We start from the raw sequence: 26783 nt of genomic DNA on the forward strand, positions 1-26783 counted from the left end.
TACCGATATGAGGTCGGCCTAGAGTTTCTATTCACCATTTTAACAGCATTTCATCCATCTTGAGACACGCTTTTTGATATTTTATCATCTCAAGATAGTGTTGGATGTCTAACAGCAGCGTTTTTCTAAGAGATACATGAAACAACAGTGTCAGAAACGATGCTGTATTCCATGCAATTAAATTGTTGTAATAGGTGCTCAATAAATGTTGATAATATATAAGTGAATGAATGAAAATTATTTTATTTTTATTTGAGCTTTGGTTCTGCCATTTGCTAGCAATGTGACTCAAGAGAAGCCAGTAACCCCTCTGAGCTTGCCTAGTTCACAAAAGCCTGTAATGATGTCGACAGCTTCCTCAGGCTGCGAGGCTCGCAAGAAGTGCTCACATAAATGTGCGCTTAGGACGTGAGTACTCACTCCCGAAAACTCCAACACAGTGAAAACGCAGAGGCGGTGTTTTTCTTTTTTACATTTTTATAACAATATATAAAAGATGACATAAATGGAAATTTACGGTAGTGGGGGAAGGCGTATATCTACTTCAAAAGGCAGGTCATTTTTAAAAGCTCTATTTTCTAAATTAAAACTACGAAAGCGGGGTGGGTTGTGGTGGGGGCAGTTGTAGCCCTGTAGGACCTTCGGTGATTGATGATCTAAGTTTCCGGAGGTGTCTCAGAGCCTCAGTGGATCTTTCAATCGGGGATGCCTGCGGAGGGCAGAAAGAAAACAGGCGTTAGAAACCAGAGGTCAAAGATGTGTGGCGCATCCCGCCCTCCTCTCTTGCCGTCCCTACCGGCATTGAAGTACTTATAGACAAGGTTCTCGCAATGGCTTCACGTGCATGTACCCGCCGCCACCGCTCTCCCACACCTTCCTGGTCCAGCAGCGAGTCCACTGCCCGCCTGGCTGCTCCAGGTGCGCCAACCGCTCAAGCGCTCCAGGTCCGCCCGGTCGAGGGCAGAGAAAGCGCGACCGCCCGGCCCGCGGGGTTGCAAGAAGAAAACAAGTGTTATGTAATAAGTGTCAGTGGTTGCTCACCATGCAAAGGCGAGAAGATGTGGCCTTTCCCTTCCCGCCTTCCCAGGCATCTTTTGCACCTGGTGCGGAATGAGCCAGCCAGCTAGCGATAACCAAAGGGCGCCTCAGGCTCTGGCGTTCCTCGGCTGAATCCCGTAGCTTCCCTACGCATGCCTGCTTCTACAAACCCACAAATGGTTTCCTATCATTTCTGAAACAAAATTGATGCTCATTTATTCATATGATCTGGCTTCTGCCTTTCTCTCTAATCTCATTGTGTACGGGCTCCAGCTCGCCGTTTGGTTCTCCTGAGGCAGCATTTACACTTGAGAGTCTCAAGTTTATTTTATTCCTGGGGCAGCATTTGCACTTGAGAGTTTCTTTTTATGTTTATTCCTGAGGCAGCATTTGCACTTGAGAGTTTCTTCCTCCCTAGCTTTCATTAGATTCTCCAACCACTCTTTATTTTCTCCTCCTATTCACACTTCATATTTACCCATTGCATTGGTTTTATAAACTGGCTCTCTGAAAATAGGTTGTTATCTTGCTTAACGTCTATTTCCCAGGTCGGCCACGACAGCTTGGGACTGTAATCCCAGTACTTCAGGAGGAGGAGGGGGGAGGATCGCTTGAGCCCAGACAACAGGGTGAACCCTCGTCTCTATTAACAACAACAACAAAAACAAACAAACAAAACAGGCATCGTGGCGCGCACCTGTGGTCCCAGCTAGTCGGGAGACTGAGGTGGGAGAACCCCTTTAGCCAGGGAGGTTGAGGCTGCAGTGAGCTGTGATCGCGCCATGCACTCCAGGCTGGGCAATAGATCGACCCTGTCTCCAAATGTAAACCCCATGAGGGCAAGACTCTTGTTTGGTCTCATTCACCTTGGCGTGCCCACCACCTAGAACAGGGCTGATCATGCAGTAGAATCTAACCATGTAATTAATTGTGCTTGAAGAGGGGGTGTTGCGGAGTAAGAGAAGGAAGGGAGGAAGGAAGAAATGAAAGACTTGTGTGCTTGGATTAAATATCTTCGGTTTGGTTGAGTCGTTCAATTTATTCATTTGCTTGTGGCCCAATTCGATAGTTTTACTCCCTCTCCCACTTGGCTCCTCTAGCTTTTCGCTCAGCCCTGGAACCGCGCTGTAATTGGCAACTCCTTCTAAATCGGGACCGGATGCTAGTTGTAACTGGAGGCGAAGTCTCCTTCTTCACCGGGACCCGGATGCTAGCTGTAACTGGAGGGAATTGGTGGGGAGCAGAGGCCGAGTAAAGAAGAACTTCGCGTCTTTAACTTCGAAGGTGATTTTGCGTTCTGTATTTACAGCATCTCCAAGCAGAGGGCTTAGAGCTAACTCTCCACCCCGTCCTCTCCGGCTCCCCTATGGCCCAGGGAGCCCAGTGCCCCGTTCTAGGCCAAAATAAGATGGATTTCAGAATCTTCAAGGTCATGTTTTACCTTAAATATTCGTGTTAATTCCCGTGTATTGCTTCATATATCTTTTTTTTTTTAAAGGTGTTCCTCCTCTAGAAACAATTGAGTAATGTTGGCACTTTCAGCAGACAGCTGTGGGGGTAAGGAACTGGGGTCATGGAATGGGGGCGGAGGGAGGATGTTTTGAGATGGCAAAAAGGAAAGGCAAGGGCAAAGAGGACCACAATTCTATCTTCATCTCTCAGTGATCTCTTGCACAAGTTTAAGAGGGAAAGGAGAGGGCCTCTGTCTGCCACAGAGTGCTGCAAATTCCGGTGCACAGACTGCCAGGGTCAGCGAAGTCTTGGTCCTATTGCCCTCAGAATCCCCTGGGGCAGCTCTGGAAAACTCTACCGCATAAAGCAGAGGGTCAGATTAGTTGAGTTGTGCAGAAGAGCCGAGATTGAGAGATCTCCAGATGATGCCACGCATAATTGGGTTTGGAAATCCTGGGGTTGGTCCAGCCAGGTTGGTATGCAAATGAGGAAACATACCTGGTAAGTGGATGCAACTGGCCCTAGTTTGGAGGAAGAGGGGGCACTAGACCTCTAGCCTCTTGAGTCTTCATTGCTCCGCAGTCTAGGCCTTGAACTAGGAGAGGGTAGGTATGCTTTGGGAAGTATAATGTACAGAATGGGCTTTCACGTGCGCAAGTTCATGTCGGGATTATTTCCCATTTGCTGCCCTGGCGGGGAAGAGCGATCGGGAGACTCAGGCCCTCCCATGGATTGGCACGTGAGCTGAGGCAAGACCCGAGACTGGTCTCCCGGGCTGAACTTTCTGTGCTGGAAAATGAATGGTCTGAGCTTTGGAAGCTCTCCGGGTACAAATCCTTAGATCATCAGTCCTCACCTGAGGGACCTTCCGCGGCATCTATGCGGGCATGGCTACTGCCTCTGGTGCCCCCCGCAGCCGCGCGCAGGTACCGTGCGACATCGCGATGGCCCCGCTCCTCAGCCAGGTCCACGGGCAGACGGCCCCAGGCATCGTGTACGTCCAGCCGCGCCCCAGCCCGGTGCAGCACCGCCAGCGTGTCCAGGAAGCCCTCCCGGGCAGCGTCGTGCACGGGTCGGGTGAGAGTGGCGGGGTCGGCGCAGTTGGGCTCTGCGCCGTGGAGCAGCAGCAGCTCCGCCACGCGGGCGCTGCCCATCATCATGACCTGCCAGAGAGAGCAGAGTGGTCAGAGCCAGGGTAGGGGCCGGCATGATGGAAAGGAAGCTTGTGTGAAGCCCCCTCACCGCCAAGCAGACACCCACACAAGCCACAGGTGTCTAATTACGCCTACATTTGCTTCCAGTTTCCAATTTCCTTCTGGAGTTCTCTATCCATTCTTCAGTACACATTGAATTCTATTATAACCTCCGAACTTCTGCGGAGCTGTCGCCACAGGCAGAGAGCACTGTGAGGCACGAGCAAAATAGCAAAGGGGCAGGGACAAACTGACTTTTACTCCAGTCTAACTTCCTGTATTTCCCTTGAGATAAAACCACTGAAATTTCTTCCTGAAATTATGTTAGGCCTGGAGAATTTTTTTTTTTTTTTTTTTTTTTGGTTCCCTGCTGTATATCCAAGCGCAGAATGTGGTAATTGTTAAAAAGAGAAAACTTGTTTGTTTGTTTTTTTAAACAAATTCTCACAAAACTTTTAAGTTATCCTTAGTTTCTGGGAACGTTGAACTTAAATTTCTTTTTCATTAAATTAGTTTTAAAATTACATATTGGCATAGTACAGTTGTATATATTTATGTGGTACAATATGAAGTTATGATCTTTGAACACAATGTGGAATTAAGTCAAGCTAATTAACCCATCCATCATCTCAAATATTTGATATTTTTGTCAAATGAGAGCATTTGGGATTTACTATTTAGCTATATTTATCATGCTGTGAAACACATCTCAAAAAAAATCAAACTTATTTCTTCCATCTTAACTGAGGCTTTGTATCTTGATTACCACTCCCCATTCCTCCCACCGCTCCCCCCCAGCTCCAGCAACCACCATTCTACTCTTTACTGCTAAGAATGTAATTGTTTTATATTTCACAGATAAGTGAGAACATGTGATATTTGTCTTTCTGTGTTTGGCTTATTTCATTTAGCATAATGCTCTCCAATTCCAAAAATTCGATTTCTTCAAGTATAAAATAAGAAGGCTAGACTAACTAGCCCTAAAATTCCTTTCTGTGGTAGGTTGAATAAGGTCCCCCCCTACAAATGTCTATGTCCTGATCCTCAAAAACTGTTAATTTATTAACTTATGTGGCAAAAGAGGCTTTGCAGATGTGATTTAAGTAATGGTCTTGAGGGAGATTATCCAGAATTTTCAGGGTGGGCCCAATAGAACCCCAAGTGTTTTTATTAGAGGGTCACAGTCAGAGAGAAGATAAAAGAATGGAAGCACAGGCCACAGAGAAAATACAGGGACTATGAGCCAAGGAATTTGATGGTCACTAGAAGCTGGAAAAGACAAGGAAACAGATTGTCCCTTAGAGTTTCCCAAAGTGGACCCATTTTTGACTTCTGATCTCTAGAACTGTACTGTAAAATAATAATTTTGTTTGTTTTAGCTAACACATTTGTGATAATTTGTAACAGCAGCAATAGGAAACGAAAAGGCTTCCCAGGTTTATGATTTGAGAGTTCATTAAACAAGAGATGGTCACCTTTTTGGTTCCTAAATCATCTTGGAAACAAAGCCATTTCCAGAGAGGAATTTTAAAATACTGTCTCCAGTCATAGCAACCTTAAAATTTGAGTGTTGCATGGTGGAAATAGACAATTTATTTTAGGATAACTGTTATTTGTTATATTAGCTTGAGGATGGTTGTGTTAAAGAGGAATTACTTATTTTTAGGTACATTTCATACTAAACACAAATTGCATAATTTGCCTAAATCAAGGAATTATACTAAATTATATTATGGTTATTAAATCCTGTCCTGAGAAAGTGAAACTGACTTAGTTTTCAAAGAGACAAAGAGAAAGTATAAGCAAACCAAATTGCAGCTACAAAAAGAAAGACAAAATGTTGCAGCATATTTATTGTTCCGTGTGTTCACTGAAGTTCTCTTCGTCTTGGTCATAAAACTAGCCTTAAAGGTTTTTATTATATTTCATAGAATGAAAAACCTAAAAAGTAACCCATATGTAAATATTTACATCATGATAGAAATCCAAAGCAAAAAGAAAATGAATTCATTGAATTAAAATGTGTAGGATGCTTAAACCCATTTGATAATAAATTGATACGAATTTAGCATTTAAAAATATTATACAAATAAGTGTTCCTATATTAAACACCGATGTAGTTAGGATTCTAAGCCAACAACACTTCCCCTTTTCTACATGTTCTTCTCCCTTCCCCATTAAAAATTGTCAAAACTATCCACTTTTCTTTTTCCTTTTTGTTTTTAAACAAATAAGGTCTCTTCTAAGATATTTTAGGACTACAAAGCCAAATTCCCGGGTCCAAGCTGTTGGCAAAATTTTAGAGATGCTAAGTTACCCATGCATTAATTACTTTTAAATCATCCCCTAACTCCCTCACAAAACCGGATAGGGAGAGGAGAAACACCACTGTTCAAAAATGAGGAATTGAAAACTCTATCACAAAATAAACTATTATCAAGTAAGCTAAAGATAGCAAAACAGTAAAAATATTAGCAGATATTCCCAAAATGGTGACTATATATTACTTCTGGCACGATCACATGAATGTAGCTCATTATTTCCTAAGTTCCTACAGCAAACATGTATTTATTTGCCCTACTCAGTTAAAAATAAACACAATATGTAGTTGCTTCTGAATGCTTTTTTTTATCTCTCTCTTTCTCTCTCTCTCTCTTTCTTTCTTTCGACAGTATCACTCTGTCACCCAGGCTGGAGTGAAGTGGCTCCCTCTCGCTGTTCACTGCAACCTCAGCCTCCCGGGTTCAAGCGATTCTCCTGCCTCAACCTCCCGAGTAGCTGGGATTACAGGCGCCTGCCACCACCCCCGGCTAAGTTTTGTATTTTTAGTAGAGGCGGGGTTTCACCTGTTGGCCAGGCTGGTCTCGAACTCTCAGGTGATCCCCCCGCTCCTTGAGCTCCCAAAGTGATGGGATTATAAGGCGTGAGGCACTGCGCCCGGCAGCTTCTGAATAATTTCGATCAGAAATTTATATTCGATATTTATTCCAACATACACCACAGATTTCCACTGATAATCCCTACTAGTAAGAAAGATAAACTCCATCCAGGCATCTGTGAATTGGGGGCTAAGTAGTCCCAGCACATCTTACATTTCTTTAAGACTCCCGTTTTATCTCAAACCTTCGTAAGTTTTGTATCTGATAGAGCATACTTCCATCTAATACAAATATGTTCCCCCCTTCAGATCTTCACAGCATTCGAGAGATCTGCACGCGCGTGCCTCCTCATTCCTTCCTTGGCTTCCCAAGCCCCCAGGGCTTCGCCAGGAGGAGGTCTGTGATTACAAACCCCTTCTGAAAACTCCCCAGGAAGCCCTTTTTTCCAGACTCAAAGTGCTACCTGATTCCGACTCCCCTGCAAACTTCGTCCTCCAGAGTCGCCCGCCATCCCCTGCTCCCGCTGCAGACCCTCCACCCACCTGGATCGGCCTCCGACCGTAACTATTCGGTGCGTTGGGCAGCGCCCCCGCCTCGAGCAGCGCCCGCACCTCCTCTACCCGACCCCGGGCCGCAGCCGTGGCCAGCCAGTCCGCCGAAGGCTCCATGCTGCTCCCGGCTGCTCGCTCCCTGCTCTCCCACTCTCCGCAGCGGCCAAGTGCACGCGGCCGCCCCACCCTCTGGTGACCAGCCAGCCCCTCCTCTTTGTTCCTCCGGTGCTGGCGGAAGAGCCCCCTCGGACTCTGTCCCTCAACTCCTCTGGAGGGATCGCGGTATCTTCCCAGGCAGGGGGGCGCCGTTCGCGAGTGCTTGGAGGAGGTGCTATTAACTCCGAGCACGTAGAGAATGTGGCACCCCTGAAGTCGCCCCAGGGTGGGCCTCCCCCGGGGGCACCAGCCGGAAGCAGCCCCCGCCAGAGCCAGCGTTGGCAAGGAAGGAGGACTGGGCTCCTCCTCCTCACCTGCCCCCAACACCGCCCTCCGGCCTCCCTGCTCCCAGCCGCGCTCCCCCGCCTGCCAGCAAAGGCGCGTTCGAGTGCGTTCACTCGGTTAAAAAGAAAAAAAGAAATCCCCCCGCCCCCCGCCCCGTTTCCTTCCTCCGCGGTACAACCTTCCTAACTGCCAAATTGAATCGGGGTGTTTGGTGTCATAGGGAAAGTATGGCTTCTTCTTTTAATCATAAGAAAAAGCAAAACTATTCCTTCCTAGTTGTGAGAGCCCCACCGAGAATCGAAATCACCTGTACGACTAGAAAGTGTCCCCCTACCCCCTCAACCCTTGATTTTCGAGAGCGCGGGGTTCACTAAGTCAGAAATCCTAGTTCAAAGGATTCCTTTTGGAGAGTTGGCCTACCCTCTCCTTCTCCACCCCTTCCCCTCCTACGTGTAAAATGGCTGTCTGGGGCAAGGGTTTCTCAGACGTGTACATTGCCTGGTATAACAGCAGACTCTGAAAAGATGAGGTTTATTTAATACGGGGGAGATTTCTGCCTGTAGGCAGATAGGAAAATGGAGATGGAGTCATTGGAAGGACGGACTACATTCTCAAAGTCATAATTCCTAGACCAGAAAAAGTGCTCAGTGTTCTAGAGGCAGAGTTGCACAGTGATCCAAAGACCCGCTTTACACATTGTCCTGTCTCCTACACACTCCTCACATTTCTCTTTCCTACTGAAAATACCTTGCATTTTTCTTAGTTATAAAGGGAGAAGGGAATATGAGTACCCCCTGCTTTACAGGGGTTGTTGTGAGTTTAAATGAATTGTTGTATATTAATACATATAAGCCTTAAGAACACTGCCACACATCCTGAACTAATACCTGTTAGCTCTTGAATTATCCGTTTTGAGGATTGGCTTGCAATCTTGTTTTGAGGCATAGAAAGAAAATGCTTTGGAGCCGGACGCGGTGGTTCACGCCTGTAATCCCAGCACTTTGGGAAGTTGAGGCGGGCAGATACCTGAGGTCAGGAGTTCGAGGCCAGCTTTGGCCGTCTCTACTAAAAATACAAAACTTAGCCGGGCGTGGTGGCGCACGTGTGTAATTCCAGCTACTCAGGAGGCTGAGGCAGGAGAATCGCTGGAACCCAGGAGGTAGAGATTGCCGTGAGCCGAGATCGCGCCACCGCCTTCCAGCCTGGGTGACAGAATGAGACTCCGATTCAAAAAAAAAAAAAAATCTTTGGATAGAATTATCACTATTATATAAAAGGAAAGGCTGGACGCGGTGGCTCACGCCTATAATCCCAGCATTCTGGGAGACTGAGACAGGAGGATCACCTGAGGTCAGGAGTTCGAGAGAAGCCTGACCAACATGGCGAAACCCTGTCTCTACTAAAAAATACAAAATTAGCTGGGCTTGGTGGCGCATGCCTGTGATCCCAGCTACTGGGAGGCTGATGTAGGAGAATCGCTTGAACCTAGGAGGAGGCGCAGGTTGCAGTGAGCCAAGATCGCGCCATTGCACTCCAGCCTGGGAGACAAGAGCGAAACTCGGTCTCAAAAAAAAAAAAAAAAAAGAAAAAAAAGAAAGAAAGATCAAGAAGACCTTACTCCCTGAAAAGATTATGGGCCCCTCCACCACCCTCACTTATAAAGAAAAGTTAAACAGCACTAAAGAGTATAACAAGTGCAAGGAGGTAAAAGTTCTAATTTTTCCTGTGACTATTACTTTTTAAGCTTTTCAAAAACATATATTACGTTTTTAAAAAATGGATTGCTCAGACTTTGCTGATGCCTTAAGCACATGCTTAACCTACCTACCGGATAATCCAGCTCTGTTTAAAAGTTATATTTCAATCCCTGGTTGACTTAAACCTTGTAGACCCAGTATATCTTGTACTTTTAGTGTCTGCTTGATGTTAAAACATGTAGTTTTAAAAATGAAGCCAATGGAAACAATTTGGGATGTCAAGTATGTTATTAAAATCTACAATGCATTACTGTGCCATTTATATTTTCCTCGGAGTACCTCTCATTTAGCTGTGTAGCAATGATACGGAAAATTCAAACTATCGATAAATAAAATTCGTTTAGTTTAGCTTAAGGTATTTTATGATGGAGGAGGAAGAAAGAGTGGTTGCCAGGTTGGGAGGGAGGGAACACATTTCCATCACTAATACAATGGTTTTTTTGTTTGTTTTTTGAGATGGAGTTTCGCTCTGTTGCCCAGGCTGGAGTGCAATGGCACGATCTCAGCTCACTGCAACCTCCACCTCCCGCGTTCAAGCTATTCTCCTGCCTCAGCTTCCCGAGTAGAGTAGCTGGGATTAGAGGCGCATGCCACCACACCCAGCTAATTTTTGTATTATTAGTAGAGATGGGATTTCACTATGTTGGCCAGGCTGGTCTCGAACTCCTGACCTCAGGTGATCCACTCACCTCGGCCTCCCAAAGTGCTGGGATTACAGGCCTGAGCCATCATGCCCATCCTACAATGGTTCTTAATGGGGGTGGGAGAGTGGGAAGAGTAGGCTCCTTGAAGAGGCTGTTGAAATACCTTCTTCTCAAAAAATAAAGTATGTAATGATTTTTTTAAAAAGATGTGTTCACTTCCACATGTATTTCTAGATAAAACTTTCAGGGAATTCAGGGATTTCTCTGAAACTCTACCATGGATTTCTACATCAAGAACTCTTTCAGCTCTTCTGAAATACATGTATAGCTATTGGTGAAGAAGATGGGAGATGCAACCATACAAAAAACAACATTTGGATGCATCATATACAGGTGTAAAAGTTGACTGCTTTGGAAATACCAAGAACAAGTTTTAGATATGTATACACTCTCTTACCTTGCAGTAGAGCACTGGAAGGATTATGGCCTCCTTGGGTGGGGCCCTTTTGCTCTAGAAATTGAAGTCCATTATCTATTATAAATCTTATGTAAATAGTTAATAATAGTGGGAAAACTTTCCTAGTTTTTCTATTAAAGAACCCACCACGCTCCCAGTTTACTCATACATATCGACCTGAGTTGCAAACCCCTAGAAGAATGAAAATATACAGTCCTGGATCTTGGTGCTCCTTATGCCAGCCTCAGATTTCCTATGTGCAAAATGAGATTATAATATATTTCATGTGGTCATAAAATATGATAATGTATGTCCAAAAGCTTTTAATGTAAAAATTTACTACATTTACTAGAATTTACTAAAGTTTGTTGGTTATTGTTATTATTATTCTCACACTTACTTTTCCTCTTTCCTGAGAATGCCATTCTTTTTTAGATTTGCAATGCCTTGGCAGTTTTGAAAATCTATACTGTGAAATTTAAACCTGTCTTAATTCTGATCAGTCTTATAACAAAAAAAGACTACCACCTGTTCATTCATTTAGCAAGCTCAGACGCTAAGGGCAGACATGGGGTGGGGGTAGGGGGAAGTAGGTCAAACATAATATCTCTAGAGTCAGACTGCCAGGGTTCAAACCTCAGCTGTTCCACTTACTGGTTAACTTTTAACAAAGTTACTCAACATGTCTGGGCCTCTGTTTTCTCATTTGCGTGATTAGGATAATAACTGTACTTGCCTCAAACAGTTGTTTAGGGATTAAATGAGGCATGTAATGCTCTTAGAAGAGCAAAATAAAGTGCAGAATGATACAAGAAAATGAAAAGGGGACAAAACTCATTCTCATTTGTCTCTAGTAGGCAAAGGCTTCCTGGACGCTGAGAGCTGATCCCAGTCTTGAAGAATGATGTGAGTTTAAAGATGGAAAAGCAGGAGAAAGATATTCTAGACAGAGGTAGAGGATGTGCAAAGGCATAGACATTTAGGAAAACTGAAAGTAATTCACTTAGACTTATTCCTGGAAAACAGCCTGTGAAGGACTCCTCAGACAGTCAAAAGAAAAACTAGGAGAAGGGGTGGCAAGGAAGTGAGGACACTGTGTTGACTACTCTTTCATAACTTGGTTGTGATAGTTTAAGGCCCTATGCCATGAAGTGAGGCAGATGGAAGGTGGAAGAGACCTGAACACACACATACCTAGAAGGGCAAGTGCCAAGTGAAGAGAAGGGAAAGTCAGAAGAGAATAAAAGTGAAGTACACAGGTAAGATAGGATATTTTTGAGGACCCGAGGTCCCTCAAAAATAATGAAGAAATAGAACTCAAAGTACAGTGGTGGTTATAGATTTTGTCACAAGAGATACATGGATTTGGGAGGGAGAAAAGGTCAGAATGGGGAGGAAGTTGAGGCACTTCATTCCATGAATAAGGAGGTTAGCTTGTTTGCAGAGTGAAAATAAGATGGTGGGTTAGGAAGTTTGAGAATGGTAAAGGTTTGGAATATCTCTTATGAGTAGAGAGGAGTAAGACTCAGATAGAGAAGCGTTTTGTTTTGTTTTTTAAAATCAGAGTGGAGAACCCAACTGAGGGTTCATGACACAGTAGGGACACCTGATTACTTTCTTTAAAGAAAGCCCTGCAGTGGTGTTACTACTTCAGCAACCCTACAAATCAAAGACTAGTCATACTAGATGTGAATATTAATTCAACGTATTACCAGAAAGAGACAGAAAGATACTTGAGAAAGTAGTGTCCTAGAGTTAGGTTCTGGTTCTGATGTGGCATTGTGGGATTGGCAAGGTACGATATGCACGTATTTCATGTGATAAGCAGATGATTTCATTAAGAAAATAAAAGGAGTTGAGGCAATAGCTCTACACTGAGACCAAGTGACAGTTCTCATGTATCTAATGAACTATTTTTTTGACTGTGAAATCTTTTGAGATTATATCTAGATTCATTGTCCATAATTTTCAAAATGGGCTCTCTCTTGTTCTATTCTTTATACTTGAAGTGAGATAATACACACATATTTCTTTATCACTTTCAACATTAACATTATTATTAAAGATAATTGTTTTAAATATAGCTTGGTGTTAAAAACAAAATATACATAGAATATCTCTGGGGAGATACAGGAAAAGCTGTTACCCGTGAGGCAAGGAAATAAAGAACTGGGATGGGCATGTGACTTACTTTTCACATTCCATGATTTGTACTGTTTGAATTTTGTACTATATGCATGGCCTTTCTAATGAATTAAATAAACATAATAAAACTAGCAGACAAAAAAGAGTTACTTTTATTAGAATCATCATTCATAACTGTATTTGAAAAAGAGTAACTGAGTACCTACTATATGTCAGGCACTGGGCTTAAAGTTGTCAATATTAATTAAGAAAGAAGGGTTCTTAGTCAAGAGCATGTATTGGTAACAACCATCAGTATATTTGTTTCTCTGGAGGAGGAAGGTGGTGTCAACTGGGATGAGCTCTTGAGTGGAGCCCACAGTAATCATTTGAGGAGGGAAGACTGGAGTGATGCATTCTGATAAATGACACTTCACACTTGTGTTACCAGGAAAAAAAGGTTTCAGAGTCTGGAGACAATCCCATAATTAAAGAGAATTCCTTAGGAAGTAGCTTATGAGAGCAAGACATATGCCCTGTAAAGGAGTTCCCAGGTACAGCTGTGTTAAGCCTTCTTGATGAGTTCTAGAATAGGATATTGGGTGCAATAGATAATTATTTGAAGGCAAAGGCGATGGAGGAATAATTCCATGCATCCCTTTAATTTAGAAAAGCAATAATGTAAGGAAATTAGAGTCCCTGGCCTAGCTCTACCACCTACTTTATTACCCTGAATAAATGACGTTTTTTTTTTTTTCTAGCTTCAATGTCTTGATCTACAAAATGGGCAAATCACAAATGTGTGAAAACAGATTGTGGTTTGGCCCTGAAGTGCCAAAGTGCTCCTGAAGCTGCCCCAGATAAAAATTAAAAATTCTGATAATTAAGGTCCAGTGTGGGTGGTGAGAGTATTTTAAATGGGAAAGAAGTACTTTCTTAGGTAAATAATTGCAAGGTATTTAATTATTTATTTTCTACAAGGAAAAAAGATCGCTTCAGCATGAAAGGGAGACCTCTGAGAAAGTAGAGCAGACCTCCAAACAGATTTGCTAAGAAAAAACAATGTGTCCCTGGGAGCAGATCTGTAGAAGTTTCAAGACAGAGGATGTTTCTTTCTCCCCTTTACTATCCTCTATTTAATTAAATTCAGTATAACACAATTATTTAGTATTTGCTATAAGGAAGGTACTCTTTTAGAAACTCTATGCTATCTTCGCTCATTCAGAATTATTGTAAAATTTCTCTTCCTGCTCAAACTGGATCTTAGCAAGGAGTACACAATGCAAAATTCTTTGATGTTTTGCAGATTTAATGCATAATTATAGTTAAGTCATAATTTCCAATCTTAGTTTCCAAAATGTTAACTGGGTGTAGAATTAGCAGTACCTATTATCATCTTCCCAAGAATATTCTGAAGGAAACTTAAAAGTATATTACTTATTATATAGCAGGTGTCTTTTCTAAATTATGTGCAAAACAAATGTGATTTTAAATCTATGTAAGAAATTTACTATTAAAATGTCTCTAGGGTGTATGCTTGTGAAATGAGGAATCTTTGCAGCTCATGAAAACAATTATTCCCTAACGTTTTGGTAAATGTTTTTTATGTTGATAAATTACTTGTGGTGAATTACTTATACCTATTTGTAGCTATTTGATCAGCTGAGAACACTAAAACATTAGCACAGTATGTATGTATGTACATATTATATGCACATATTTGGTATATATGTATATTATGTACAGCACAGATATTGAGAATTGGCCTCATCCTGAGGAACAAAATAAGTAATAAACATAATTAGAGGAGATAGGCAGGAAGAAATAGAGATAATAAAAAATTCATTAAAAGTTGCCCAGAAAATAACGGCTATCATTTTTTGAACCCCAACTATGTGACAAGCATTAAGCAGTTTTATACGTGTAATTTACAATTCCACAGCTGTCCCATGGGATAGCGAGTATTATTCTTTCTTCATAATGCAGACAACAAAAGGCTCAGAGTGCTTAAGTAATAAGGAAAATAAGATAAAGTTCAAACTTAAGGTTCTCAGTTCTGTTCGAGAGGTCCTCACTCTCCCTACTACAATATCTGTTTTCCTAATGATAATTTATCCAGTATGTGGTGGACAACTCATCAATGCTTCCTTTTCTTTGAGGATTATGCTTTAGAGCAAGTTGCAAAACCTGGGCCAAGATTACTGACTCTCCATTTTCAGAAACTACTGTGCTTCTATGATTATTCTTCAGTAGTAATACATAGTGATAGAAATTTGGAACTTAAAGACACGCAAAGTCTCCTGAAAGTCACTTAATTCAGTCCCCTCATTTTTGAATGATTTGCTTTCCTGATTAAAGCTCACACATGTAAAAATAATTAAGGAATTAGCTGCACATAGAAGATGAAAAACTACCCTACACAAAGCAATAATTATTAACATTTTGAAACACTTCCTCTTTTTCTTTGCTTAATCTTTACATTGTGAATATTATGCAATTTTGAAATGAGCTTTTTCTAACTTATTAGAGCATTTTCCAAACTTCTCCAAAAACACTTCATAAATGCTACTTTTGACAGCTGTAACACATTCCATTGGAAAAATAGTTATAATTTACTTAATGATGTCCCTGTTGTCAGATATTTAAGGTGTTTCTAATTGCTACTAAAATTAGTATTGCAGTTTTTTAAGGGTAGAAAGGTCTTGAATATATTGCAAAACTGCTTTTTTAAAAGTCACCATTTTGATTTATAGATAACAAAATGGAGGAGTGGTACATATTGAGGAACTATGTAGCTATGGTTACTCAGCTAATAAATGTTTGCTGTAACTGTTGAACTCAGTTCCTCTCTCCATTCTCCATTCTTTCTATGGCCACAGCTACTTAATTGGACTTAATGTGGGTGGTGGGAAATGCCAACCATATCCTTAATCATAATTTTGAAAATGACACATATGCAAGTGGGACAAGGCTAGTCTTTAAACTCAGATAGAACTGACCTCTCATTTACCAGCTCTGTGGGCTTGAATAAGTTATGTAAACTTTCTGAGCCTTTATTTCCTCACTTCACAAACTGGGGAAAATAAAATTTACCCCATAAGGTTACTGTGAGGAATAGAGAATGTCAGATATATAAAAATCCGGGTGCACGGTAGGCTCTCAATAAATGGTGCTTTTTAATTTTTTGAGAATATGTATGACATTTATTATCAAGTTATTTATTTAGGTCACCAAAATAAATGTCCTTTTGAGTAATTTTTCATTAATTCCTGTACATTCTGGCAGGTATCTGTAATTTCAACAAGCAAATTCTCTTCTAAAAGGTGTGATGCTACCTCTGAATTCTAACTTCCTAAAAAAAACAGCTTCTTTGTAACAAAGCTGCCCATGTTATGACAGAAGAATTTCCAAAAAAAAAAATCCCTCATTAAATCATGAGAAGTGACACTGGAGAGTGTCACCGTGTTCAGTATTTCCTCTGCATTCATTGCTACCCACCTCCACTGCTTGGAGTGCATTTTAAGTGGAAGGTACAATGGGGAAACTACAGTTAAAACTGAGGAATTGCAAAATTTTCTGTCTCTAAACTTCTATTCCTAACCTCCCTCTTTTTCCTTCTTGATGGGACAGATTTTCCCCTCTCAAACATGCTGTCCTTTTTAATTGCTAACACAAGCATATATAATATCTCATTTCTGCTTATGCTGCTGATGGATGTATGTGCTGTTAGAGTTCTGAGATAATGTCGAAAGTTACAGGTAAATAATATTGTATTCGGTTTTCACTCCCGGGAGTGGAGGTTTAGTATTCATGGTTCACTGATAGGTTTAACAATGGTTTAGGATACTCTAATTTCAGGGGGACCACCTACATGGAAGCTTTCCTCATCAAATGGAGAATGGTTGTCTCCCTTTTGCCCCTCTAAAAAACTACCGTTTAAAAGTAGCCTGCTTTTTTGGGACTCTATAGTCTTACTGTTAATGTTCAATTTTCTGTGTCCTTTCCTGAACTTAGGAGAGTTCTGAAGCCAATCTCCCCTCTGATATTATTAAAGATTGCAAGAAAATTTTCTTGTGTTAGACCATTCTTCCTCAAATTACATTCTTCACCTGATAATGTGATTTAACTCCCCTCAGGGGAATCAACTTCTTGATGAAATGTAATCAACTTTGATTAAATAAGTAAATGCTTCCTATTCATGTTTTAGCAGTTTTCACAGGCAGATTTAACATTTCCACTCATGTTTTCCTTTGAGTCTCTGACTTGAGGGTAGAGTTTTATCTTTTGTGTTGTCACAGTTAAGATAACTTCTATAATTAATTTCTCGAAATGGCAGTGATAACAGAATATACTGTATATTTACTCTGTAAAACCCCCAAGTCAATTTAGCCTTAAGAAAGCATACTATTTAGTGTATTTTATGTCTTTCTTTGATATCCTACTGTTTAATATTTCTTTAATGATTATGAATACTAGAAGAGTTTAGAGGCACACCCTAAAGGTCACCATATAGAACTTCTGTACAGATGTGAATTTAAAAGTATGCAAATTTACACTGATTTTACCTAACATCTTGGAATATACCAGGAGTCTGAATACATACATTTTTATTATATGTATATTTTTAAAGTGGAGTTTAGAAATTTCTAGCTACACTGAAAAATTATAATGAAGTAGGTATTTACTGTAAAAAACTAATGTGCTTTCTTAAGGGCATAGTTTAGTTAGGCACTATAATAACTGACAAATGTATGCTGTTTAAAAATTTACAGTGAATCTTCACACATACTATTTTATCTACCTCTTATTACCTGAATACCACAGGGTCTCAGGTTTACAGATGAGAACATGAAAGCACTGAGAGTTTCTCATACTTCATTCTGGTACCATGACAGCTATTAAGTAAAGGAATAATCTGCTCACAGGTCATGTGAATGCTAAAGAAAGTAATCTTTCAACTGCATGCTTCAAGTGGTTCTTGTGCTGGTGAATAGGTATCCCATTTATTGCTTTTAAATTAAGGTAGGAATAAGTAATTTATACGTACAGTCATATGAGAATTTTTCATTGGTTTTATTTTGATCAAAAAATAAATTTTTGAAAGATGTTAACCTCTTTTCAACCAATAAATATTTACTGTGACTTATATGACTGATGCTTGAGTATATAGCAGAGGCCCAAAGGGGTTAAGCAACTTTCAAAAGAATAATTAACTAAAAAAGATGGAGCTGAAACCATATAAATATGTACAGCACTCCATGGTCAACCAAGTTCAACTATATACGAATTACCAGTCAATGACTTTTGGCAGGCCATGCAACCTATCTGATCCTCAGTCTCCAGATCTACGAAATGAAAAAATGAAACATCTATAACATAAAGATATTGTGATAATTAAATGAGATAATGGAAATTGAAGTGTCCTATTATTGTTAAGTTCCTCCTAATTATTTTTGAAGAAAATGATAACTTTACCATGTGATTTAGGAAGAAAGTTTTAATAAGCTTCTTTTAAAAATTAAATGTTTATTATATTCAACTTCAACTATTCAGTATGTAAATTGCATGGAGTAAAATTCAAAGTGTCCGATGTTGGACATTTACCAATTAGATTTTCAACTGGGGGAGTCACTGTTCTCTAGATAGCTGCTGTTTCTTTAAATTGGGTGAGAGAGTTATACAATTGCTGAGTCAGATGATCTGGCAGCCTGAAAGAGAATGAGAGCAAGAAAATGGTGGCACTCGAGAAAAGAAAGCAAAACAAGCTTTTTCCTAATACATCAGCAAAGTCACTGGTGTAATATTAGACAAACTGTAGCTTAAAAGCAGAAAAATGATCATTTGAAAGGCATGATATTTTAGTTTTTCCTATAATTGTTACTTTTTAGCTTACATTTTCCATCTATATTTTCCCCCTTCTCACTGTGCTTTTACAGAGACATAAAGACCATCATTTTGTCCATAAATGCTTTATTCTGCTATGGCTACATTTTCATGCAATCTTGCCCTGATCTTAGATAAGCACAAGTTAAACCTGTGAAACACTTGTGCTTTGATTTTTCTTTCTTACATAATTTTAGGTTGTCATGTTTATTACGAGCCTGGTCTGGATCATAAAATGAAAGAAACCCCTATTACAACACACACACACACACACACACACAGAGAGAGAGAGAGAGAGATCCATTCATTCTGTACAAAAAGAAGTAAGTGTATATAGTGTTTTAAAAAGACAACGTATAGCCTATGTGGAAAATTTCTGTATGGTTCTGTAAGCTTTAAAACACAAATATACCTTGTTATATTTTTTCTCTTAAACTATGTTCTGATTGTAAAAATGTAGTATCTAAGAGAAATTCTTTTCCAATTCATACAAAGGATCACATAATAATAAAGGGTCTCCTTCATTTGGTGAAATAACTCCTCCACTGATTACTCAGACTGTCCTCCCTGGGATCCAGTAAACTGACTCTAAACTTAAAATCTTACCTAAAATCCTGGACGTCAGTTCAAAGATAAATAAGCAGAAATAAGGTTAAAAAAGTAAAATTGGTCATATTCATCAAATTGTGTCCCAATGGGCCACTTGTAATAGTATCTCCTTCAAGTGTTTATTTAAAATGCAGACTTCTGGGACCCACAGCAAATCTGAATCAAATTTTCTGAAAGTGAACCCCAGAAATATGTATTTTTAAAGGCAGCCCAGGTAATAATGCTGTTGTTAACCTTTGCCATATTTTTAAAATTTCTAGTTACTCACATTATTCAATTAAGAAAGCAAAGACTTTTTCAATTTACATTACCTCTATTGTACGATTTTATTAGTTTCAATTTGATTAAGAGATTACATGTCTTTGTTCATATAATTCTGAACCTCTATAAAACCTTTCTCTCTTAAAAAAATCCTACTGCCTTCACAACTATTTAAATAATTTATGATATTTTATTTTGAAGGTGAAAGAGAAAACTAAGAAATAGTTGAAGAAGAATTAAAAAGTCCTTTGTGATAACATGTTTATATTTTCACGAACAAAGCCAATCAATATGTCATAAAAAATAAAAATCAACGTACTATTTTTTGAAAGGATCTCTGATGCTTTGGGAATTTCAGTCTTGTAGTTGATGGCTTTCACTTTTTTTTTTTTCCTTTTATTACTTCTTTTTGATTGTATAGTTCTGCCAAAATGCAACCATCATTCCAGGGCTCATTAATTAAATAAATGCACTGAGAAACACTGACAAGCACTCAGAATTTCTTCAACCACCCTTTTTAAAAAGCAAATGCTAATTGGACATAAAGATGAGAACAACAGACATTGGGGACTACCAGATGGAGGAGAAAGGGAAGGAGCCAGGGCTGAAATACTACCTACTGGGTACTGTGCTCACTACTTGAGTGACAGATTCAGTTGTACTCAAAACCTCAGCATGGTGCAATATACCTTTGTAATTAACCTACACACGTGCTCCCTCTTTCTAAAATAAAAGTTTAAAAAAAAATCTATGAGGCATTATATATTTTTTAAAAAAATACCACTATGTACAATGCACTGTGCTATATCCGGAACTACAAATATTAGTTAAACAGTCCAAGACTCAGTGGGTTCAGGGACTCTAAGGATTTGCCATTCCTTTTAGATGGAAACCTTCCTTGGTCCACCAAGCCCTATCTTTCTACCCTTTGAAAATTCTCCCTCACTTTCTTCATAATGCCGTCCTTGATTAATTCTCCTCTAGCAATACTACTGGTTTTTTGTATTTAAAATCATTCCTGTAATTTCTTCTGTTTAGATGGCTTCGTACATGAGATTCACGTTCAACAAACAGAAAAAAAACGCTATTGACATTTGGTAGCTTCGACAATTGTAAACACATGTGGGTTTGCTGAATACACATTAAAATAGCATGAATTAGGATATGGTGAATCTGTTGAGGTCTCAAGTTGGTGGGTATTTTCCAGGAAAGGTCAGACCCTTTAAAAGGACCTTTTATCATCTACCAAACAAATCCTTCATTTATTAATTCCTAAGGTTTTTTCCATCGGTTGGTTTACTGTCATGGAAATTGATCTTGTTTTAATAGCTACTGTCGTTTTTTTATTCTAATCAATGATTTCATTTGAAAAGAAAATTTTCAAACATGGGGAAAGCTGCAATACAAGAAGAAAACAATGGACAGACATCATCACTGGAAAAATACTACGGGCCACTCTCTATACCATCCTGCACCACCAGATGGAGAAACTGAGGGAAGGCGAGGCCTTTCAACACTCTTGGGTCTACATCTGGCATGTAAGGGAACGAAATGGCTGTCGAGTCTCAGAAGCGCACTTTCCCCGTGGTTTCTCCGAGTAACCCTGACTCACTTCTCATCTACCCATCCCCTCCAAAACAAGGCCTAGCCAGTTCCAAGCTGGAGAGGTGACCCAGAGTTGCCTTCTGTCATGTCTTGCCTTTCGTCCACTAAGCCCACTCAGACTCTGTCTGCTCCAACCCCCACTCCGGCTAGTGAAATCCCAATCGTCCTCCACGTGGAACCCCAGGTCTGCAGTTGTGATAGCGGATCACATCGCTCCTGCGGAAAGTGCGCGCGGTGGAGTGATAATTGGACCAAGCGTCTAAATTCTTGATGGAGGACCTCGCTCCAGCTGCCAGTTAAACCTCTGGGATCCGCAGCGTCTCTAGGAATTGAGAGAGTGGGGAAGTTAGGATCGAGGAGGAGGATGGTGGGGGCTGAGGAATGGAGGAGCAGCGTGCATCTCATCTCTTGTCGTCAGTCGCTCTTTGGGGTCCAGGGCCCTTGCATCCCCAGCGTGGCTCGGAGGCAGCGAGACCTGCCTGAAATTGATTGGAGGGGACTAGAGTGTGCTTGTAGGGTGGGGTAGTGGGGGCGGAGAGAAGGGATCCCAAGAAGGGCGCCAAGTGCTGTTACCAGAGGCCTAACACGAGGAACCTTGGAAACAGGTATAGCTACGGATTTATGGGTTTAAAAATGGAACTTCTTGGTGAACGGACATAGCGTACATTACAGTCTGAAGTCACAGCCCTCGCAGGTTTTCCCAGACCTTAAAGCCACGTTCTCGTGTATGACACTTAAACAACTCAGTTTCCTTGTCTTTCCTCCCTCCCTACCTACCTAAGGCTAGAGAAGTTCTTAGTTCATCCACTGTGTAGGATTGTTACCGTGTCAAAGGTTTTGGAAATGTATATTTTACTGGTGATGGTCATAGCACTTTGGAAAACTCAAAAGTGAAACGAAGAAAATAAGTATCATCAACCATTTTCCCAACCCCTCTCATCCTGAGGAAACCATTATAACTAATGGGTGAGGGGGGGGGAGGGGGAGAGAGAGAGAGAGAGAGAGAGAGAGAGAGAGGAAACTGTTTACTGTTTTGAATCTTGCTTTAAAAAAAACCTGACTTTATAATGCAATCATTTAACCGTCTATGAAATATTCTTCAGATATCTGATGATCCAGAATATAACTGTACCATAATTTAACACTTTATTGCTAGAATTTTATGCAGTTTTTTATTTCTTGCTACTACTTATCCATCTGTATTAATCTTTGTCAGAACCTTTCTTTCCTTAGGATGATGCCTGAATATAAAATAGCTGAATGAAAGTGGATGGGTTCATTTTAAAATACAAAATTGTTTTTCTTGACGGTGAGGTGTTTAAGAGGTGGATTAATCTCACTGGGCAAAAAATAGAGAAGATATTAGTAATATGAGAATCAGAATTTAGATAATTTGTCTTAAAAGTTCGTATTCAATGTAATAATTTTATATTTAGAAAATGAAACTGTACCCATTGTTTATATAACTTAAACTGCCAAAATAAAGCACCACAAAAACTTTTTATCAGGTTGATTTTTGTATCAGGCTGGGTTTTGCAGCAGATGGAAAGGCTAGGGCAAGCTTGTCCAACCTGTGGGCCCGAGGGCCACATGCAGCTCAGGATGGTTTTGAATGTCGCCCAACACAAATTCATACACTTTCATAAAATATCATGAGTTTTTTTTTTTTTTTTTTTTTAACTCATCAGCTATCGTTAGTGTTAGTGTATTTAATACGTATCCCAAGACAATTCTTCTTCTTCCTATGTGGCTCAGGGAAGGTAAAAGATTGGACACGCCTGGCCTACAGTGTTCTACTATGAAGTTTCAGTTTTAGTTCGGCCTATAACGTTTTAGTACAGAAGGCAAGTGAGATTTTCTCTGTTTCTCCAAGGATTTTTGAAAAAGTGTAAAAACACTTGGTCCACTGTTGAACCTTGCTATAAAAAATATTTTTGATACCATTTGTATCGCTTTACTAACAGGAATTGTTCATATGTTGGGAAAATGGTTTAGCTTAACTCTGCCATGGTAGTTGATAGTGATGAACTAACATGGAATAACAGACCTGTAAACCATCATAGATGGTACTAGGCTATGTTGTTGCTACCTTAAGATGATAACAGACTTTCTAAAATTCAAGAGTACTCAAAGTAGTAAAATGAATATTAAGTTTTAATTTCTAGAAGGGCTATGGTTCATTTGGAAGTGCGAATCATGTACACATTGGGAATAATGGTTTATACTAACTGTACAGTGCTTACCTTGAGAGAACTCTATGCTCTTAAAGAAAAAAATAATCTGAGCCTTCTAAAGTAGCTATAAACAAATTACTATTTAACTTCATAATAAAAATATGACTATTTTGTAAATGCACCAAGGTAGAAGTAACAAATCAGCTGAGGCAATTTATCAGGTTTCTGTGGTTAAGAAATTGGTAATGTGGAATTTTAGTATACATATTTCCAATCATATAAAAATAAAAAGTAATAAACATATTTGCAGAAACTTTAAAAAATTTTAAAATAACATCTTACTTGCAATGATATTAAATAATTCATACAGGTAATTTTCAGCATGTGTGCCTCTCAAGGAATTGTATGAATCCTAACATAATTAGTATCCATATATATTCCCAAATCAATATAACCATAGGCATAAAATATATTAATGTGAAATATATAATTACGTATCATTATAATTAACACCGCTAGATTTTATATTATGTATATCATTTTACATATGAAATTGGAAAAGCGCATATATTTCAAGGCAAACATTCTATCCAAGCTGTGTGTTCTATCTTCAGAAACTTCCTGAAGATTGGGCTTTTCACATACATCCTGAATATTGATTTATACCTAAATAACAAAAAATGATTTATTTCAATGAACCTATCATTTAAATAGTTTTGCATTTCATGCATATACATTAACATACTAGAAAATATTTTCTCTAACTTAAAATCACCACAGTGTTATGTTTTATAGGCCTAAACTAAAAAATACATATTTATGGCATTTATATACATTGATATGTTCTACTTTGTTACTATAGATTTTCAGAAGCAAATTAATAATTTAAATAAAATGATTTTATATAGAATAATATTAACTAGAGTAATAAATATTTTTATATAGACAATAATATTAAGAACTATATTCAAACAGTTACGGATCACAGTGGCTAAACTTTTGCTGATACGGCTAAACCACTGTTAAAAAAACCACCACCAGGGTCTTGTCAATGTTTCAAAATGAATTAAAATCAAATCCAGCAACAGGCCCTGCAATCCTTTATAAGCTCCTTTGACTAAATTAAAAAAAAATTAACTTTCATAATATGAAAAGTAAAATATGCATTTATCCTATAGATTATAAATTTTTGCTAATAGAAAGTGAGACACTAAATTAAACACTGATAGTTTTAACAGATTTATATTTCCATGTCAAAGAGACAATTAACATTGCAGTAAAAAAATAATTACCCCTCTGCTGGCCTTTGCTTTTTGAAGCTATATATTCCTGGCGAAGCCTCATTAAATTACTTTTAGACTTATTATACAAGTTTTAATTAGCATTGTGCACATTTTAACTGTATATATATTCTTTCAGTTTTCCTGGTTATAGGAAATTACACCGGCTGTGTCAACATTTGTCAATGTGAGGTCAAAACTACCTCCGATTCTGTTTTTCAAGAAGTAGGCCTCATTTTTAAACTGTGCTAACTGTAGTCTGAGATGACTAAAATATTAGCAGTTGGGATTTTTCAGGAACAGTTCTGCATTTCTGTCGTTTGCTAAACATACGAGCAAAGTCCCGAGCAGTTTCAATCACTCAGGCCGCCGGACCTCTACCTCTAACTCACAAAGAAAGCCCATTTTCCTGTTGGCTGCAAAACTCCCCCCAGAAGCAAGTGCTGGCTCCTCGCAGCAGTAACTGATCTTACGATCCTTGTTAGCATTTCAGGAAGTCACTGCCTGCGTGGTCCTTCTCTCTCGGGTCCTCCACTCTCCTGGAAGGTGGGAGAGGGTGACCCCGCAGGTTGGGGAGAAAAAAGGCCGCCTCCAGAAAACTTAGATGGTTAGCAATAATTCCCCCCAAGGAGAAAGAAAGTGTGCTTGAAATACACCTTTCCTACTGTGTGTGTGTGTGTGTGTGTGTGTGTGTGTGTGTGTGTCTTAGTCATTCCTACCCAGGATATTCGGGAGTCACTGACTTCTGAGGTGGGTTTAGAAGCTCTGTTCGCCTCAGTTTCACACGATTGAGGGGGCTGTGTGAAGGGAGGTCCAGGTTCAGTGGTACTGCGAGAACCACATGTCTAAGTCGTTGTAACCCGAATGGGGAAGCCTCCACCGCCGGTTATCTCCTCCTCCTAGCCTAGGCTAGAGACGAATTATCTGTTTACGAAATCACACCAAACAAAACAAGTGTCGAATGCGCCCCGGACTTTTCGAGGGCCTTTCCTACCTGGTCTTCTAGGATGCGGCTGCTGCCCTAGACGCTGGCTCCTCAGTAGCATCAGCACGAGGGCCACAGCGGCGGGCGCCCCTGGCGCTGCCCACTCCCCCGCGAGCCGCGGGATGTGAACCACGAAAACCCTCACTCGCGGCGGGCCGCACGCGCGCCGAATCCGGAGGGTCACCAAGAACCTGCGCACCATGTTCTCGCCGCCTCCACTGCCGAGCTCGGCAGCCGCTGCGCCGCCCTTTGGCACCAGAGGTGAGCAGCGCCGCTCCTGCCCCCCTAACTGCAGACTGGGACCCACGCGCCGCCCCCTGCCCATCTCCGCCCTGCAGGCGCGCACCCGCCTTCCCTGAGCGCGCCCGCCCCCCACCTCCACCCCCACCCCCACCCCCACTTCCACCCGGACCTCCAAGATCTCGGAACTGCTCTGAGCCCTGCGCACGCGGGAAGGGCTGCAGGAGGCGCCGGTAGAGAGGCGCGCGCGCGGGCGGCTCGGGGCCCGCGTTCCTCTCCCTCCCGCCTACCGCCACTTTCCCGCCCTGTGTGCGCCCCCACCCCCACCACCATCTTCCCACCCTCAGCGCGGGCGCCCCGCGGTGACGGCCCAGGGGCCGGACGCCTGGAACGCAACTCCAGGCAGCTCGCCCCCTAGCTACATCCGTCACCTGACACGGCCCTACCAGGAACAGCCGCGCTCCCGCGGGTTCTGGTGCTGCTCGCGTCCCCGCTCCCCTATTCCCCTTGCTTTATTCCTAGCTCCCCTCGTCGAAAGTCTTCCATTCTTCGAACTAGATTGTTTAAAAAAGCAAAAGGAAGAAAGGAAAGCGAGGTCATCTCATTGCTCTCTCCGCCAATCAGGAGGCTGAATGTCAGTTTTGAACTAAAAGCCGCTCCGCTCCTCTTCTAGATTTGGAAAACAAGCGAAATTAAACGAAACCGCTGCACGCCTCCGACGCGACATCTGGACACGGCGTGGCGCTGGCGCTGCGGGAGCTGCGGGCCCGGCCTGGCGCCGGACTAGGTAGGTGGAGTCGCACCCGGGGGTCCCAACTGGGTCCGGGCGCCCCTTCCCCTCCCAGCTGCTCGGTCGCCAAGGGCGCCGGACTGGGACAAGAACGGAGTCCTTTGTGTCTAGCCCATTTTTATTTTCGGTTTTAACCTTCACGACAGGCGCAGAGCATCTGAGCGCTTCTTCCTCTTTCCTCTTCCCCCCGCGCTCTCCTCCCCTGCGGGCTGCTCTCCTCCTGTCGCCGCGTCCTCGCGTAGAATGGTTGTCTTGGCGACCGTTGACTGCAGCCGCCTCCACGCTCTTTCAGGCGCCCAAACACCCCGACACCCCTTGATCCCGCCGCCTGACTCCTAGGCGTAGGCTCTCGCTCCTGTCTCCCCCTCCGTGTCCCCTCCTCCCCTTTTCTTCCACATCGCCGATCCTTTCTGGACTGTC

The 26783-nt window shown here is 41.2% G+C and overlaps 2 protein-coding genes across 3 annotated transcripts; both read right to left on the minus strand.

Moving 5' to 3' along the window:
* Nucleotides 1–221: 221 nt before the first annotated feature.
* LOC101017208 (cyclin-dependent kinase inhibitor 2A) lies at nt 222–25705 on the minus strand. Of its 2 annotated transcripts, none has more exons than XM_031654286.1 (3): nt 25343–25705; nt 3347–3653; nt 222–709 (listed from the first exon to the last, which is right to left on the minus strand). In XM_031654286.1, exons 2-3 carry the CDS (start codon nt 3648–3650, stop codon nt 696–698), a joined length of 318 nt encoding a protein of 105 aa, XP_031510146.1. In that variant the 5' UTR covers nt 3651–3653; nt 25343–25705; the 3' UTR covers nt 222–695. The 2 variants fall into 2 exon arrangements, with proteins under 2 accessions (XP_031510146.1, XP_009186945.2); XM_009188681.4 differs by lacking the exon at nt 25343–25705 and adding an exon at nt 7105–7597.
* On the minus strand, nt 22573–25658 carry LOC101015078 (tumor suppressor ARF-like). Its single transcript, XM_021927470.2, has one exon. The coding sequence runs from the start codon at nt 25656–25658 to the stop codon at nt 25269–25271; it is 390 nt and encodes a 129-aa protein (XP_021783162.1). The 3' UTR covers nt 22573–25268.
* Nucleotides 25706–26783: the final 1078 nt, after the last annotated feature.

The sequence above is a fragment of the Papio anubis genome, chromosome 13, assembly GCF_008728515.1.
Source record: "Papio anubis isolate 15944 chromosome 13, Panubis1.0, whole genome shotgun sequence".
Lineage (NCBI taxonomy): Eukaryota > Metazoa > Chordata > Mammalia > Primates > Cercopithecidae > Papio > Papio anubis.

Excerpts from the sequence above, each read along its gene's own strand:
- LOC101015078 (XM_021927470.2), bottom strand. The coding sequence starts at position 25,658 with ATGGGCAGGGGGCGGCGCGTGGGTCCCAGTCTGCAGTTAGGGGGGCAG.
- LOC101017208 (XM_009188681.4), bottom strand. The coding sequence starts at position 7,230 with ATGGAGCCTTCGGCGGACTGGCTGGCCACGGCTGCGGCCCGGGGTCGG. Across the intron at positions 3,654-7,104 it reads ACGGTCGGAGGCCGATCCAG|GTCATGATGATGGGCAGCGC; the intron begins GTGGGTGGAGGG and ends TCTCTCTGGCAG.